Source organism: Sminthopsis crassicaudata, chromosome 4 (assembly GCF_048593235.1).
Source record: "Sminthopsis crassicaudata isolate SCR6 chromosome 4, ASM4859323v1, whole genome shotgun sequence".
Classification (NCBI taxonomy): domain Eukaryota; kingdom Metazoa; phylum Chordata; class Mammalia; order Dasyuromorphia; family Dasyuridae; genus Sminthopsis; species Sminthopsis crassicaudata.
The window spans coordinates 437,148,979-437,165,505 of NC_133620.1; the positions used below are offsets into that span (position 1 = coordinate 437,148,979).

General features: G+C 32.5%; 1 protein-coding gene across 4 annotated transcripts in view; it reads right to left on the bottom strand.

Moving 5' to 3' along the window:
* Positions 1–16,527, bottom strand: part of GDAP2 (ganglioside induced differentiation associated protein 2) — a 54,188-nt gene that overhangs the window by 15,795 nt on the left and 21,866 nt on the right. For all 4 annotated transcript variants that reach the window (XM_074263227.1, XM_074263229.1, XM_074263228.1 and 1 more), the window contains 4 exons: positions 11,519–11,595; positions 6,973–7,049; positions 5,300–5,439; positions 3,764–3,818 (listed from right to left, as the gene is read on the bottom strand). In XM_074263227.1, the coding sequence (XP_074119328.1) occupies positions 3,764–3,818; positions 5,300–5,439; positions 6,973–7,049; positions 11,519–11,595 (349 nt within the window). The remainder of the gene's footprint in view (positions 1–3,763; positions 3,819–5,299; positions 5,440–6,972; positions 7,050–11,518; positions 11,596–16,527) is intronic.

Sequence of the window (16,527 nt, forward strand, 5' to 3'; positions counted from 1 at the left end):
GGGAGGGGTTAATTTTTCATGTTGTGTTTTCATAAAGGTTAAAATTAATTTACAATTCAAGAGTCCATATCAATTAGCTCACTCTTTGGCCTAGTATTCTTCAGTCTTTTATGATTTGGATGAAGCCAGGAAAGGCATGTCTGTTAAACATGAACTTGACACAAAACTGGCAGGGATAGCTACTGTGATTGATGTCAGAAACAAAATTCAAAATTATATTAATAAGTTGGATTGCTAGACCAAAACCAATGAGATGAAATTCAACTGGCACAAATGTATAGTCTTGTATTTGGTTTTAAATAAATTAAATGCACAAATAAAGGAAGGGGAAAGATTTGGTTTGTGGGAATTCTTGTGAAAGAGAACTAGAGGGTTTAGTTGGCCAGAAGCATAAGTGAATAATATGATATTGTCATTAATAAAGCTAATATAAGTATAATGTTTACATAATAGCAATTAGCATTCCAACTCTACTCTAAATTGGTCAGATCACAACTATTTTGTGCAATTATGTATTACTTCTAGAAAGGAAACAGTAAAGATCTGCCTGTATCAAAAGTAGACTGGCTACTTAGCAATTTAATTCTTTTGCCAAGGCAACTCATGAAACAAGCAAAATACAAAATGGCTCTCAATCTCTTTTTTCTTTGCAGTGACTGACACAGTAATGTAAAAGGGGGGCAAAAGATGCTGAGAATTATATAATTCTAGGAATTTGATAAACACTAACACAATAGTTAGAATTTTAAATGTCTGAATCTTAGCCTGTAGTAAGTAAAAGACAATATATTCCTAGAAGAATCTTGACATTCTCACTATAAATAAAAGACCGAAGAAAATTTGGAACTAAATGGAAGGATGGTTCAAAACTTCTCTAGAAGGGGAAATAAAGGAGTTAGTTTTATTGTATGTCCAAAGGTAATAAATACTTTCGATCACAGAACACTTGATTATCTCTTATAAAATTTACATTTTAACAGACAAAATACTGTGACTGACACAGGAATCTTATGTGACTATCAATTATCTGTGTACACTCACATCACTAACTTGTTAAATCAAAAATAAACATCAATACGAAATTATAAAGATAAAAATGAGCAGCTAAGATAAAAGTAAAATGAACTGTTAATATTGAAAAATGGGAAATGGATAAAAGGACAGACACTGATTCAAAATATCACCATTCACCAAGGAAGTTTACTAATCAAACATTACTATGCTGAAACCAAAAAAGCCTAGAAGCTGCCTTAGCTAACTTTACTTCCTTACCAGATGGAAGGATGTGACATCCAAGGGCAATTCAGGTTTAGCATATAAATCTGTTTATAAGATCTTAAGAATGGTTGAAGATTTTATAGTACTACTTTATAAAATAATAAGAAACAGCAGAGGATAAAACAAGTTTATGAAAAGCAGAATGAAAAACTCAATGAATCCAAATCATCCCAAGTGGACTTCAAGTCTAAAATTGAAAGGCTAATGAACAGATGGAAAATGAAAAATATTTTTCTAGACTTCTGTATGATATTCTTTTCATCATACAAATTTGGCTTCTAACATTGCAGTTCCTGATGTGCTATATGAAGTAGTATAAATGGAACTAGAGAAAATAAAAATGGAGAAAATTGAATCAAGTTTACATAAAAATAGTCTGTACTGATTCTCAGTTTTCTCATCTATGAAGGGATTAGGTTAGGCTTTTTTGGTCTTGGATTTCTTTGGCAGCTTGGTGAAGCTTATAAATGAAAATGTTTTATTAAATAAAATAGAGGATTATAAAGGAAACCAATTAATACTGAAACCCAGTTATCATTACTTTTTCTTTTTACTTCCTCACTGACCTCAGGTTATGAGTCCCTAGATCAGTAGTCTCTAAGATTACTTCTAGCTCTAAATCTATCTATAAGAAGACATCTAAAAAAGGGAAGAACCAAAAGCTTGGTGGAAAAAAAATAGAACCCCAAAACTTTAAAGTGGATGACTAGGGGAAATGTTAATAACCATTAATTCAAATACTTATTTTCCCAACATGGCAAAATTTTGAGAATTTTTACATCTCTGAATAACGAACTTGAAAGTAAAGGTTTAAGAAGGGAAACACAAATCATAGACAATAGCAAACCTTATCTTTATGACTGAAAAGATTAGAGAATACAAGACTCCTCTGTGCTATCTGCTGAATATTGTAAAAAAGAATTTGAGTAGGCAGAATAAAATGACCCTTTAAAGGTTCTCCTTCAACAAAAAAAGTTACCAGTGCATATGTCAAAATCATACAGGATTCCTTGAAAAATATATAAAGGTTAATTTTGTTCGATGATTCTTATTAATGTTGTTTTAACATCAAGTTATGCATAAAACAGGAAGGCAGAGACTATAAAAGTTGTTTACTCTCATGTGATGCAAAGTCCAAACTGAAAGGGGATGCCCTAGAGAGGGTGGGTTCTTCTGGATGCTCCTGTTTGTGGATGACACAGTGTTTACTGCATCAAGTCACACCCCACTGCAAAGTCTTCTAAGTAAGAGCCAATATCATAGAAAAAACTACAAGTCTGATTGCATTAAATATTTCTGAAGTCCAGAGTCAGATTTCCAAAAGTACAGGTGATTATTTCAGTTATATGGATTAAAGAAATCTAATAACTGACGTTAACATACATTATGTCATTTCAATCTAACTACCTTGTGAGATAGAAGATATTTTACCCCCATTTTATAAATAAGAAACTCACGGTTCAGAGATTAATGTTTTGATATTTCCTGATTGCCTCAGTACTTGCTTCTCAATTATCTTATTTAACTATTCTGTATGATATATCATTGTTATTAATAAATTAAAACATAACATATAGTAATAGAAATGAACATTTTATATATTGTAATATGTCATATAAACTATATCTATATCTATACATATCTACATCTATATCTATATCTATATCTATATCTATATCTATATATGTAAAGCAAAGTAGTTGAATAAAATATAATTTGGGGGAAATGATAATACTTGTTGGGGGGAGGTCATAAGAAATATCAAATCACTACACTGAGACTCAACACACACACACACACACACACACACACACAGAATAGTTAAATAAAATATAATTGAGGGGAGAAGGTACTTCCTCCCAAATATGTATATGTGAACATGTGTATACAGGCATGTGTGTAGATATATACATATACCAAAAGACAAGTGCATGTATACATACAAATGATCACATACTGCTTCAGATAGAATGTAGGATGGTTCATTCTTTGTATTTACAGCACCACAGCACTTAACATAGTTTCTGAAACATAATGTGTACCTAACACATGCCTGCTGACTGACAATGATTTACTTAGGATCAAACAGAGCTGGTAAATGTCAGGGATTAATTTAAATGAGTCTTCCTGACTCCAAACTCTTCATTTTATACTTTCTGCCATGTTGCCTAACATATGTCAGCGTCTACAATCTTGCAATCATCACATAATTTCTTCAGTCTTGTGAATTATTTCCAACTTCAGGTTCATAATATGGAAAAAGTATCATTATTTGATTTTTCACTCACAAATATACAGATACACATACAGATGCCAATTGCTACACTATGCAATAATAAGAAATATTGTTAATAGCAGGGAACTTACAAAAATTCACTTAAGAAGCAAAGGAAAACAATGCCAACCATAATAGTAATAATGATGAAAAATATTTCTCTGTGTGTGTGTGTGTGTGTGTGTATACATATGTACATATATACTCTACCTTTGATCGAAATGTTGGATGGACAAAGTAAACTGCTTTCAAGTTCCTCTTGTATCTGATTTAAAAAGAGAAAAAGATCAGTAAGTCACATAAAATTGTAATGATCCTCCTGAATATCTAAAGACATTTAAACACTGAATGAAACTTTTCATAGCTCTGTTTTATGTCACTGAGATTCAAGTCAAGGCAACTAAGTTAAATGATAAGGAAGACTATTTTGAGATCTTTTTCTCATGCCTCTTTTACAGGACAATGTTAGATATAAATTCCAACTCTATTAGTTCCATACGTGGATGGGATAAACTATGTATGACCTACTGTTAAAAAAAAAAAATCCTGAAATACCATAGGCAAAAATGAAAATGGGATTGAGAGAGTCATTGGATTAAAGAGTATTTATTGGAAAGGAAGGTGTAAGAAAACTGTAAAAGTGGGAGTTTGATTATGAAAGGCTTTGAAAGCCAAGCACAGCATTTTGTATTTATTCTTAGAAGCAACAGGAAGACACCTGAGTTAACCTACAGTAGGGAAATGGTATGTAACAGACAGAGCAACTTAAAAACCCTTGCTTCTCTAATTCGAAAACAGCATGAAAACAGTTATTACATTTCAATATGGCAGTTTTTTAATGGGGTCTGATACTGGAAGAAATTTTTTTTAAAGCTAGGTCACAAAAATGGAATCTCTTTCTGCCCATCTCCAATAGATACCCCTAGGCACAGACACACACACTTTTCTACATACAGAATATTCTATTTTGTCAGACACTACAGTGAATGTTATACCTAAAGAATTTAATGGGCCTCTGAAGGTTTCTGGTCTCAATCAATTCCCTTCCAAAGCAGGAATCCCTTCTATAACATTTCTGTCTGGTGGTTATTTGCTTCACCACTTTTGAGTGGTGGAAATCTAGACATCTCTCAAAGCAGGACACTATTTTTTCAACAGCTCCATTGTTAAAAAATTTCCTCTGTAAAGTGAACTGACAATATGTCTCCTTAAAGTCAGTATAAATATTTATATATAGTTGTTTTCAGGTTGCCTTCATATTGTTTGTGCTCCTTGAGAATAAGGATTGTTTCTTGCCTTTCATTGTAGCTAAAATGTTGAACACAATATCTGGCACCTTGTAGGTCCTTAATAAATATACACTGACTAATGATTGTCAGATATAAATGATTAATAAAAATTATCAATAAATATAACTTTGTAATTATAGTTTTAATTTTTAGTAAAAATTCTGAATTCTAAAAATCTTCCAATTGAATTTATGTTGGGGAGAAGGCCTCATATTAAGAGAGGTTAATGCATTCTATGTAAATACACACACAGATACACATACCCGTGTGTGTATACATTTATTTATATAGTATGCTTCTTGTCACATGGGGAAAGTAAAATATTTTTAGACTAAAAAATAATATGAGAGAGAGAAAGAGGGAAGGAGGAGACAAGAAAGAAGAAAAGGAGGGAAAGAGAAAAAAAAGGACTGCTGTCCAACTACCCCTTTTTCATTAAAATTAAAATGAGACTAACTTGATATCAACAACATCATAGAGTTTCTTCAGGAAGTCAGAATCCAGGTGATTGTACTCGCTAGTAAGTGTATGAAAGTATACTAAGACATATTCTTTGACAGCAATGTGATCCATTACATGGATAAAATATAACAAAGCCTAAAAAAAGAAATAAGGGGAAAAAATAAAAGTCATTTTTGGAACAATCCATTTTAATAAAATCACATACACTTAAAAGCCTTGAGGTGTTACCTACATAGCTTGTAATCCAATTTAGACAAGATCAATCAAACGTACCTTTAATTCTCCCCAAGGATAAAAACCATTGCAATATTTAACAACTTTCACACATGCTACTACTATGTATTTCCTTATAGTCTCTTATTGGTGTTGAAACAATAATTGAAAAGTTGCTAAGTTCTAACCACATTTTTCTTAAGTAAGCTAAATAATTCCATTCTTGCCATTTTCCTCCAATGTATTATTTTTCAAATCCTTTTTTATCTTTTAAATGTTCTACATTTCTATTAAGTGTCTTTATGGCTCCTATGGGACCAACTGCTACCATAAAAGAACATATCAACTGGCACCATCAGCTCAGTCTGGGGCTAGTTTTTATTTATTATCTTTAATTATGACTTTGAAGTTGAGATTTTTAACATCTTAGAAAAGTAGGATTTGAAGTTACAAAGCAAAATTAAGACAAATATTTTATCACAAGTAGGATGAAATTTAAAAGACATTTAAAACAAGTGTAAGGATAAAGTAAGGCATAACATAAGAAAAAAGAAAAAAAAGAAAAAGCAAAGGAGTGACAACTTAAAGAATTACTGTGATTTGGAAACAGACCAGTTCTGTTTATGCTGGTAACAAGAAAAAAGATCAAATAGCCAGTCTAGAGTGGGAACAATGGGCTTCAAATTTTTATTAATAAGACAGAATATTATTTAGATTGTCAGATACAGGCTCTTTATCAGCTATGCATGCTTCTTTTTCAAAAAGGAGAATTTATTTTGGAGAGCACAAAAAATGACTATTATGTGAAAATGAAATGTATAAACAAAAATTTTTAAGTTACTATGAAGTCAAGTTTTCAACATATATGTTTATTTTGTTCAATTGAGTGAATTTTCATCAAAAATTCAAATATAAATTTAAAAGTATATATTTCAGATTATTCATATATCCAGTTCCCTTTCGTTTGTTTGAATAATTAAAAATTGACCATAAATTTTTTAAAACAGGTAAGATCTGCATAGATAATACAATTACACATCAAACAAAAATTCTACTATAGGCTTGTTATCTCATTTCAATAGCAAAGTATTTGCACATATATATGTAAATGTATGTGTGTATGTAACTATATCTATATATCTATATGCATATATATATCTATATGCATATACACACACACACACGACACACCACACACACACACACAAAAGATATAGCTACATGTATATATCTCACTGCAAAGGTCTTTATATTTTAATTTTCATTATAGTATAATGTCAAGTTGACATGTTTATACACACTAAGAATTTAAGACTATTCCTCAAAGAGATAAACAATTCTGCCCTATAATAAAAGCATTACAATTAATGGGAACATAATTTATGAATTTACAAAAATAAGTATATTTTCCATAAACATTACTATTAGTTAAAAAGGATAGTTTTTGTAGCTTACTTTGTCCATATCTATTAATGTTACAGGAATGTTTCTTCCAACCACCACCATCACAGTGCGACCACAATTATCTACACCTACAAATAGAAAATATACATTAACAACAATACTAACAGGTTGGTATTTATGAAGTGCTTTAAGATTTGCAAAGCATTTTACATGTCAATTCATTTGATCCTCTCAACAATCCTGTGAAGAACATGTTCCATATAACTTGTTTGTGCAAAATTCTTTTCATGTTGTTGTGATCCCCATTAGATTTTGTGCTACTTAAGAACAAGAATTGTCTTCTGCCTTTCTTTAGATCCCCAGTACATTTTATATATGAGGAAACTGAGGCTGAGAGAGGTAAAGTGATTTGCCCAGTGTCACATAGCTAGTATGTTCTGAGGCAAAATCTGAAGTCATATCTTCCTGACTCCAAGTATTTTATTCTATTCACTGTCATGGAGCTACCTCAACAATTTATTTTCAGCTCATTACTAGTTCTAGGATGAACTTATTTTCCTGTGATGCATCGTTAAAGTGTGGAGGTAAACTTAAGTTCCTGAAAGGCTAGGGTAGCAGGACATAAACCTCACTCAGGTTTAATCAAGCCAGAAAGGCTCCAGTGTAGACCTTATGACAGAAGCCATACCTATTGCCTAAGGGCCAGACTTGCTAAATCTTGGGATGCTCATTACTTGCTTCAATATAACGTATTTTTTTGGCCACAGAAATTCAAAAGGATCATCTATAATTTTTTTGGATAGGCAGTGCAATGTGATCTTCATTTTGTAGGAGGACCATTTTAGAGTTGAAGACTGTAAATTACATTTCCAGGTAGAGTTCAATAGTACATAACTTAGTGGATTCTTTTAATTGCCTTCTTACAATAATTTATATTCTCTAGACCAGTGTTTAGGAGCCAAATTCATTAGGAACAAAAAGTTTCAAATCATGAAATACAAGATTTTTAGAACATTTAGACTGTTTATGTAATCATGGAATTTCAGAGTTGTAAAGGATCTCAGCAGTCATTTATTTTAATTCATTCCCAAATAATATTTTCCTTAACATATAAATTATCATCCAGTCTTTTTCTGAAGAACTCTAAGGAAAAGATACCATCTAAGTTCCTGAGGCAGTGATTTACAATTTGGGACTTCTGATCTTTAGGAAATTTTTTCTTTATCTCAACCATAAATTTCCCTTTTTGCAATTTACATCAATTTCTGTAGGTAGGTCCCCCTTCTAGGGACAAACAAGCTTTCTGTTCTCCAAGCTGAACATCTTCATTTCCATTATCCAATCCTTACATCGCATGAACTTGAAGGTATTTATAAACATGGTTGCCCCATTCTAAACATTTTTTCTAAAATATCAATGTCCTAAAAATGAGGGCATTCAGAAATGAAAAACAAACAAACAAAAAAACCAAACAAACCAATCAAAACCCCACCAACATTCCAGATTTGGTGAGGTACAAGCAGTGCACTACAGAATTGTAATCTTTACCAAAGAGATGGCTATTTGGTCATTTGATTATGTTCAATTCTTCATGGCCTTGTGAACTAACACCAACATTGACCATGGAATATCTATCAGTTTGCCATTCCTTCTCAGCTCATATTACAGATGAGGAAGCTGAAGCTAACAGTGACTTGTCCAATGACACACAGCTAGTAATGTTAAGAGGCCAGTTTTGAAGGAGTCTTGCTGATGATGTCAGCTCCAGCACTGTATCTGCTGTGCTACCTACCTGCCATTTTAGACTTCACAACTATTGCTATGAAAATTTCTTGTTACTAGAGTTAGTCCAAAGTTCTAGCCTGTCAATTTTTTTTGGATTTAGACTTTATCAAAGAGTGAACAAATTATCCCTCCCCCCTTAGCTTTATGGCATCTGCAAAATTAACAACCCTGCCATGTATGCTTTCATCCAAGTAATTTGCTAAAATGTTAAATAGCACTGAGATCCCTCGGGCACTCCACTGGAGAGCTCTTTTCAAGCTGACATCAAGCCATTAATAATCACTCTGTGGATTTATGCAACTAGTTCCAAATCTATCTAATTGTATCATTGTGTCACATTGTTTCACATCTCTCCATCTTTTCCACAATAACACAATAAAGACTCTATCAAAAGCTTTGCTAAAATTGTAGGGAATATCTCCAGAAATCTTAGTGACTTTGTAAAACATGAAATAAATTCAATCTGCTATGTTTGTGACCAAAGCTTCCTTTTCTAGATATTCACTAACCATTTCCTTAATATTACATTCTAGAATTTTACCAGAAAACAAAATTAAACTCATTGCCTAAAGTCTTCAGACTTGCTTTTTCCCCATTTTGGAAAATCTGGAAATTTGTACTCTCCAGTTCTGCAGTATTTCTTTTGTTCTCCTCAAGCTTTCAAGTATCACTGATAATGACTTAGTAAGTTTTTAGCTTCTATGAAGTAACTCATCTGGGCTAGGTGACAAACTTATATGGGGAGGTTGGAGGCCTCCTATTATTTCCCTATTTATCTTTAGTAGCTTTCCTGAAGTCACTTTTGTTTTGTTCTTTCCAATTCAAGTCAATCTCTGTGGCAAAGAAAATAGAAGCAAAATAAGAAGTAGACAGTCCCATGTGCTATGAGCCCAGCCCCCTGAAGAATGGCTAGGGTCCTTTTCCTTTTTTGAGTGTTCTTAGCTTTCCTTGCCTGCTGCTCCCCAGACTAAATTTTAGCCACCTAAATGTGAGGGTTTTTTTTTTTTTTGTTTTGTTTTGTTTTTTGTGGCTAGTTTTATCCATGTTATTCTATTGAACTACTCTGACCTGCCCATGCTCCAGTGTTCAAATGTATCCTTATGAAATCTAAACTGGGGAAAAACAAACCTCTGACAGCTGGAGAGCTCCCTATCTCTTCAAATGAATATCTTCATTCCCATTCCTCTTCTATTCTACTAGAATTTTTTATTATCTATTTTGGTACCCTGAAAGACTCTAAATCAGACAGGGATTACAAAAAAAGAGATTTGCAGATTAAGGTCTATAAGTGATCTACTCTTCAATAGGAGTACTGCAATATTAACATATCAATTTAAAATTCCTGATTTGTAACCCTGGCAAAGGTGGAACTTTCTATAATATAATAATTATTAAGTATTGTTATTATCAATGACAATTTAAACAAGTTAATAAGAAGATAAAACAAAGAATGAAAGAATATAAACTTTGAAAGATGCAAATAATATACTTGAATACAAAAAAACAAAAACTGAGTAAGATAGAAACATGAAAAACTAAATCACAGAAAATATAAATGAAATATAACAAAGTTTCTACTTTTAGTGGTAAAAATATCTAATATTTTTAAAATAGAAAAGGAAAGATGGGACTAAAGAGTCACAGTTATAAGAACCATAGGATAATTTGTCTCAGAGGCTCTAGGGAGAAAATGCTTTGAATTTATCTTAAAATATATATATCTATCTATATATAGTTATCTATATATAGATAGATATATAGATAGATATATATAAAAGATATGTATTTAATTAGTATAGGGAATTGCCAATGAGAGAATCCTATCCACCAATGCTCAGTTGTGTATTCTCAGCAACTTCTAGAATATTTCCTGAGAAGCATTGCAATCTCATCCCAGGTGACACATTTGGGAGGTCTCTTTCAGGATGAGGCAGACTAGGCGGTGCAGTAGATATGAGAACTAACCCATAAGGCAAAAGCCTCAGATACTTATTAGCTATGTAACCCTAGGGGCAAGCTATATAGGGTTTGTTTCTTCAGTTTACCTAATTATAAAATGGGAATAAAAATAATATTCACTTCTCAAGGTTGTGGTGGGATCCAATAAGATCTTTGAAAAGCACTTGGTAAAGAGTCTGGCACATGACAGAAGTCATAAAAAATGCTAGCTATGATGAGGATATAAAGTGAAAGGCCAAATATGAACCCAAATACTTCTGACTCCAAGGTTAGCTTGTTTATCCTCCAATCATACCTCTCATATTTTGAATGGTGTTTTATTTAAGGGAATTATTTTCCTTAAGAAAAGTGACAAAAACTTTAAATGGGTCCAGGATCACAGACTGAAACACAAGAGACCTTAGCTATAACTTTTTCTAAGAAACTTAGGACCAGAGTGCTCTGGTAACCTGTCCAAGACTACATGACTAATAAGTGGCATGAGTGAGACTTGAATCTGCATCCTCTGCTTTTAAAATTCTGCTCTTTTCATATATAAAACTGTTGCTAAAGACTTTGTAGGTCAGAGAATGTACCTTCTTATTCACTTTCCTAAGAATCTGAGCATAAGAGGTTTGTAGAGAGACAGGACCACATTTCCCCACCCTAAATTCTAAACTCCCATAAATGACAGAAGGGATAAAACCACTGGCCTGACTAATGTCCATGGTGGCAGGCCCCATTTGCTTTTAAAGTCAAAATGATATACAACTATTAGATATAAGATTTAAATTCTGAGGTTAAAATGGATAAACTCAAATAATACTCAAATAAAATGCTGGGATCTAACTATCTACCATATGCCTAAACTTACCTGTTTGGTACAAGGCTTTTAAAGAAGCAATATCAGATAGATCCTCCGCTCTTGCTTGGCACAGCCAGCGATTATAACTAAAGAAATAAAGGATACATTCAAATTAGTCCAAATATACCCAATAATAGCATATGCTAAATTTACAATGTTCCTCTCAACTAAATGCTTCCCCTTACCTTGATCAAATTGTTAATTAAAAAATATATTCCTTTGGAAAAGCCAAATCTCTGAAAATATTCTATATAATGAAGAAAAGTCAGAAGCCTTTCCAATAAGATTAGGGAAAAGCAAGGAAATCTTAATTAATACCAATGCTATTTAACATGGAGCTAGAAATGCTATCAACAAGACAATAAAATGAAATTGAGAAAATAAACAGTGGCAAGGAGAAAAAAAAAATTATCATTTTCTTCAGATGATAGGGTGATGCACTGAGAAAACTAGTGAAAGTTAATGAACATATGAATTAATTAATTGAAATAATAACCAGTAAAGTTGTGAGATACAAGATAAATCAATACCAATTATCAGTATTCTTATATTATAATCAAGAAAAGCCAGCAAAAAGACCTAGACAAAAATCTCATTCAAAATAAGTGCTTTAAAACCTTTAAAATACTTGTGAGTGCATTTTCCCAGAATCAAAAAGGGATATAAGAATTTAGCTATATGAAACATTATTTGTAGAAATTATGACAGATTTAAATAGCTGGGGAAATAATAATTGCTCATGGATGCAATGAGCCTGTTTACATATGAATATGTCTACATATATAGATATGTGTGTATATGTACACAAGAATTTAGATATATATGTATATTCACATAAGATTTAATTTGGGATTTTGAAGAAAATTACTTATTAAGGAATGGAGGGGAAGACTTTTTTTCTTAAGTTACTGAAAGAAAAAAGGTGGAAGGGCAATGGAGAAAGATGTATTCTGGGTACAAGTTGGCTATAACATATCACCAATAATAGAGTAAAAATTACATATAGGAAATTTTTTTATTAGAAAATGACATGGGGGTGGAGCCAAGATGGTGGAGAGGACACATACTTCTTTCTGAACTTCTCCCTGAATCTTCAACTAACTCCCAAAATTAGCCTCTGAATCCACGAATCTTGGGAATACAGCGAATTAACAGCAGAAGATAATTTCGAAGATCTCCAAAAAAGGTCTGTTTCGGTGGGGACTGGAGTTGGCCAGGTGCAGGCATGCAGGCAGAGCACAGAGGCCAGCGTACATGCTATGCAGATCCAGGGCAGGATGCGGTCTCTGCAGGGCATGCAGAACCCTGAGGTAGAGAATCCACTGGGAAGACTCTACCACAATGTTGGCTTCTCTGCCCTGGTTGCAAGCCAGTGGATCAGCAAAGAAGTTATAAAACATCCAACACAAACACAAAAGATAAAGAGTGAACCCTGAAGGGCCGGAGTCTCATGGGACCTGGCTACCCACTCAGCACCAGGAGTGAATCAGCATGATCCCAGTGCAGCCTCTGTTGCTCCACTAGAGCCTGTAGAGGAAGCTTAGATAACCTTCCTTGCCCTAAAAGCAGATCCCAACTTAAAAAAAAAAAAAAAAAAAAAAAAAAAAAGTAAAAAGGCAAAGTTCAAACTCTAACTATAGATAGTGTCTATAGTGAAAGAGAATAACAGATTTCAAACCCTGAGGAGACTAAAAGCAGAGTGTTGCCAGATGAATCTCCATAAGGTGATATAACTTGGTCCCCATCACATAAGGCTCTCCTAGAAGAAATTTAAAAGCATCTGAAAAGAGAGCTAGAAGAAAAATGGGAAAAGAAAAGGAAAACTTTGCAAGAGGGTTTGGAAAAGGCATATAACTCATTAAAAGATAGATATGATAAAGTGGAAAAAGAAAACAACTCCCTGAAAAACAGAATTTGTGAATTGGAAAAGGTAAACAACTCCCAGGAAAACAGAATTTGTGAACTGGAAAAAAATTCCATAGAATAAAACAATTCATGTAAAACTCAATTGGACAAATACAAAAAGAAGTAAAGAAAATAAATGAAGAAAATAATTCACTAAAAATCAGAATTGAACAAATGGAAATGAATGACTCAATGAGAAATCAAGAATCAAGCAAAACCAAAAAAAAAAAAAAATGAAAAAAATAGAAAAAAATGTAAAATGCCTACTTGGGAAAACAAAAGACCTGGAAAATAGATCTAGGAGAAACAATCTAAGGATTATTGGACTCTTTGAAAACCATGATGAAAAAAAAGAGCCTAGACATTATTTTTCAGGAAATCATCAAAGAGAACTGCCCTGATGTCATAGAATCAGAAGGGAAAATAGCCATTGAAAAAATCCATGAGTACCTCCTGAAAGAGACCCCAAAATTAAAACTCCAAGGAATATCCTGGCTAAACTTCAGAATTATCACACCAAGGAAAAAATATTATAAGCAACCAGAAAAAAAACAATTCAAATACTGAGGACCCACAATAAGGATCACCCAGGATCTAGCAACTTTCACATTAAAGGATCAAAGGGCCTAGAAAAAAAGATATTCCAAAAGGCAAAGGAACTTGGAATGCAGCCAAGAATAAACTATCTGGCTAAACTGAGCATTTTCTTCCAGGGAAGAAGATGGGTATTCAATGAAACAGGTGAATTCCATTTATTTCTAATGAAAAGACCAAAGCTAAACAAAAAATTTGACATCTAAATATAGGACTTAAGAGAAACATAAAAAGGTAAAAAAAACTCTTGAGAACTATATTTCTGTTATGGGCATACATAGAGAGTGCATGTATAATTTGATTTTAAAGTTATATTATAAAAAAGGAATTAGAGGTGGAAAAGGCATTGTATTAGAAAAAGGGAAAAGTGGAGGTAAAATGAGGGAAATTACATCTCATGAAGAGGCAAAGGAAACCTATTACATTTGAGGGAAAGAAGGGAGGGAGATGAACATTGTGTGAATTTTACTCTCATCATTTTTGGCTTAAAGAGAACATATTAGACATATTTGGTTTACAGAGAAACTTCTCTCACCTTATTGAAAAGAAGGAGGGAAAAGGTGAAAAGAACAGGAGTAGGTTAAATAGAAGGTAAAACAGAAATAGTAGGGGAAAGGTATAAGAAAGGGGGAGGGATTCTCAAGGTGGAGGGCTGCTTGAGACAAGCGGTGCTCATGAGCTAAATACTGGGAAGAAGGAAAGGGGAAAAGGAAATGGAAAAGTATAATTTGGGGATTATAAGATGGCAGGAAATACAGAATTACTAGTTTTAACTATAAATGTGAATGGGATGAACTCTCCCATAAAGGAGGAGCAGATAGGAGACTGGATTAAAAGCCAGAATCCCATGATATGTTATTTACAAGAAACAAATTTAAAGAAGAGTGATACATACAGAGTAAAAGTAAAAGGCTGGAACAGAATCTATTATGCTTTAAGTGAAGCAAAAAAAAGCAGGGGTAGCCATCCCAATCTCAGATCAAGGAATAGCAAAAATTGATCTAATTAAAATAGATAAGGAAGGAAACTATATCTTGATAAAAGGTACCATAGACAATAAGCAATAGCAATACTAAATATATATATGCACCAAGTGGTATAGCATGGAAATTCCTAAAGGAGGAGTTGACAGCAAAACTCTAATAGTGGGAGATCTCAACCTTGCTCTCTTAGAATTAGATAAATCAAACCACAAAATAAATAAGAAAAAAGTTAAAGAAGCAAATAGAATACTAGAAAAGTTAGGTATGATAAATCTTTGGGGAAAATTGAATGGAGACAGAAAGGAATATACTTTCTTCTCGGCAGTTCATGGAATTTATACAAAAACTGACATATATTAAGACATAAATCAAAATCAAATAAAGAAAGACAGAAATAATAAATGCATTTTTTTTTTCAGATCACAATGCAATAAAAAGCCAGGGAAAAATAGACCAAAGAATGGGTGAAAGAGCAAATCATAGAAACAATTAATAATTTCATCCAAGAGAATGACAATAATGAGATACACAAAAAAAATTTATGTGATGCAGCCAAAGCAGTAATAAGGGGAAATTTTATATCTCTAGATGCTTACTTGCATAAAATAGAGAAAGAGAAGATCAATGAATTGAGCTTGCAACTAAAAAAGCTAGAAAAAGAGCAAATTAAAAACTCCAAAATACCAAACTTGAAATTCTAAAAATAAAAGGAGAGATTAATAAAGTTGAAACTAAAAACAAAAACAAAAACAAAAAAACAAAAACAAAACAAAACAAAAACACTGAATCAATAAATAAAGCTAAGAGTTGGTTTTATGAAAAAAAAAAAAAAGATGAATCTTTAGTAAATTTGATTAGAAAAAGGAAAGATGAAAATCAAATTGTTAGTCTAAAAAATGAAAAGGGAGTACTTTCTACCAATGAAGAGGAAATCAGAGCAATAATTAGGAGTTACTTTGCCTAACTTTAAGTGAAATGGAGGAATACCTACAAAAATATAGATTGCTCAGATTAACAGAGGAGGAAGTAAATTGCCTAAACAGTCCTATTTCAGAAAAAAAAAAAAATAAAAAAAAAATAAAACAAGCTATTAATCAACTCCTTAAGAAAAAATTCCTAGGACCAGACGGGTTTACATGTGAATTCTACCAAACATTTAAAGAACAATTAACTCCAGTACTATATAAACTATTTGAAAAAATAGGGAATGAAGGACTCCTACCAAATTCCTTCTATGACAGACATGGTACTGATACCTAAACCAGGTAAGATGAAAACAGAGAAGAAAATTATAGACCAATATCCCTAATAGATATTGATGCAAAAATCTTAAATAAAATATTAGCAAAGAGATTACAGAAAATCATCCTCAGGATAATACACCATGACCAAGTAGGAGTTATTCTAGAAATACAGGGCTGGTTCAATATTAGGAAAACTATTAGCATAATTGACTACATCAATAACCAGATTAAGAAAAACCATATGATTATCTCAATAGATGAAGAAAAAGCATTTGATAAAATCCAATACCCA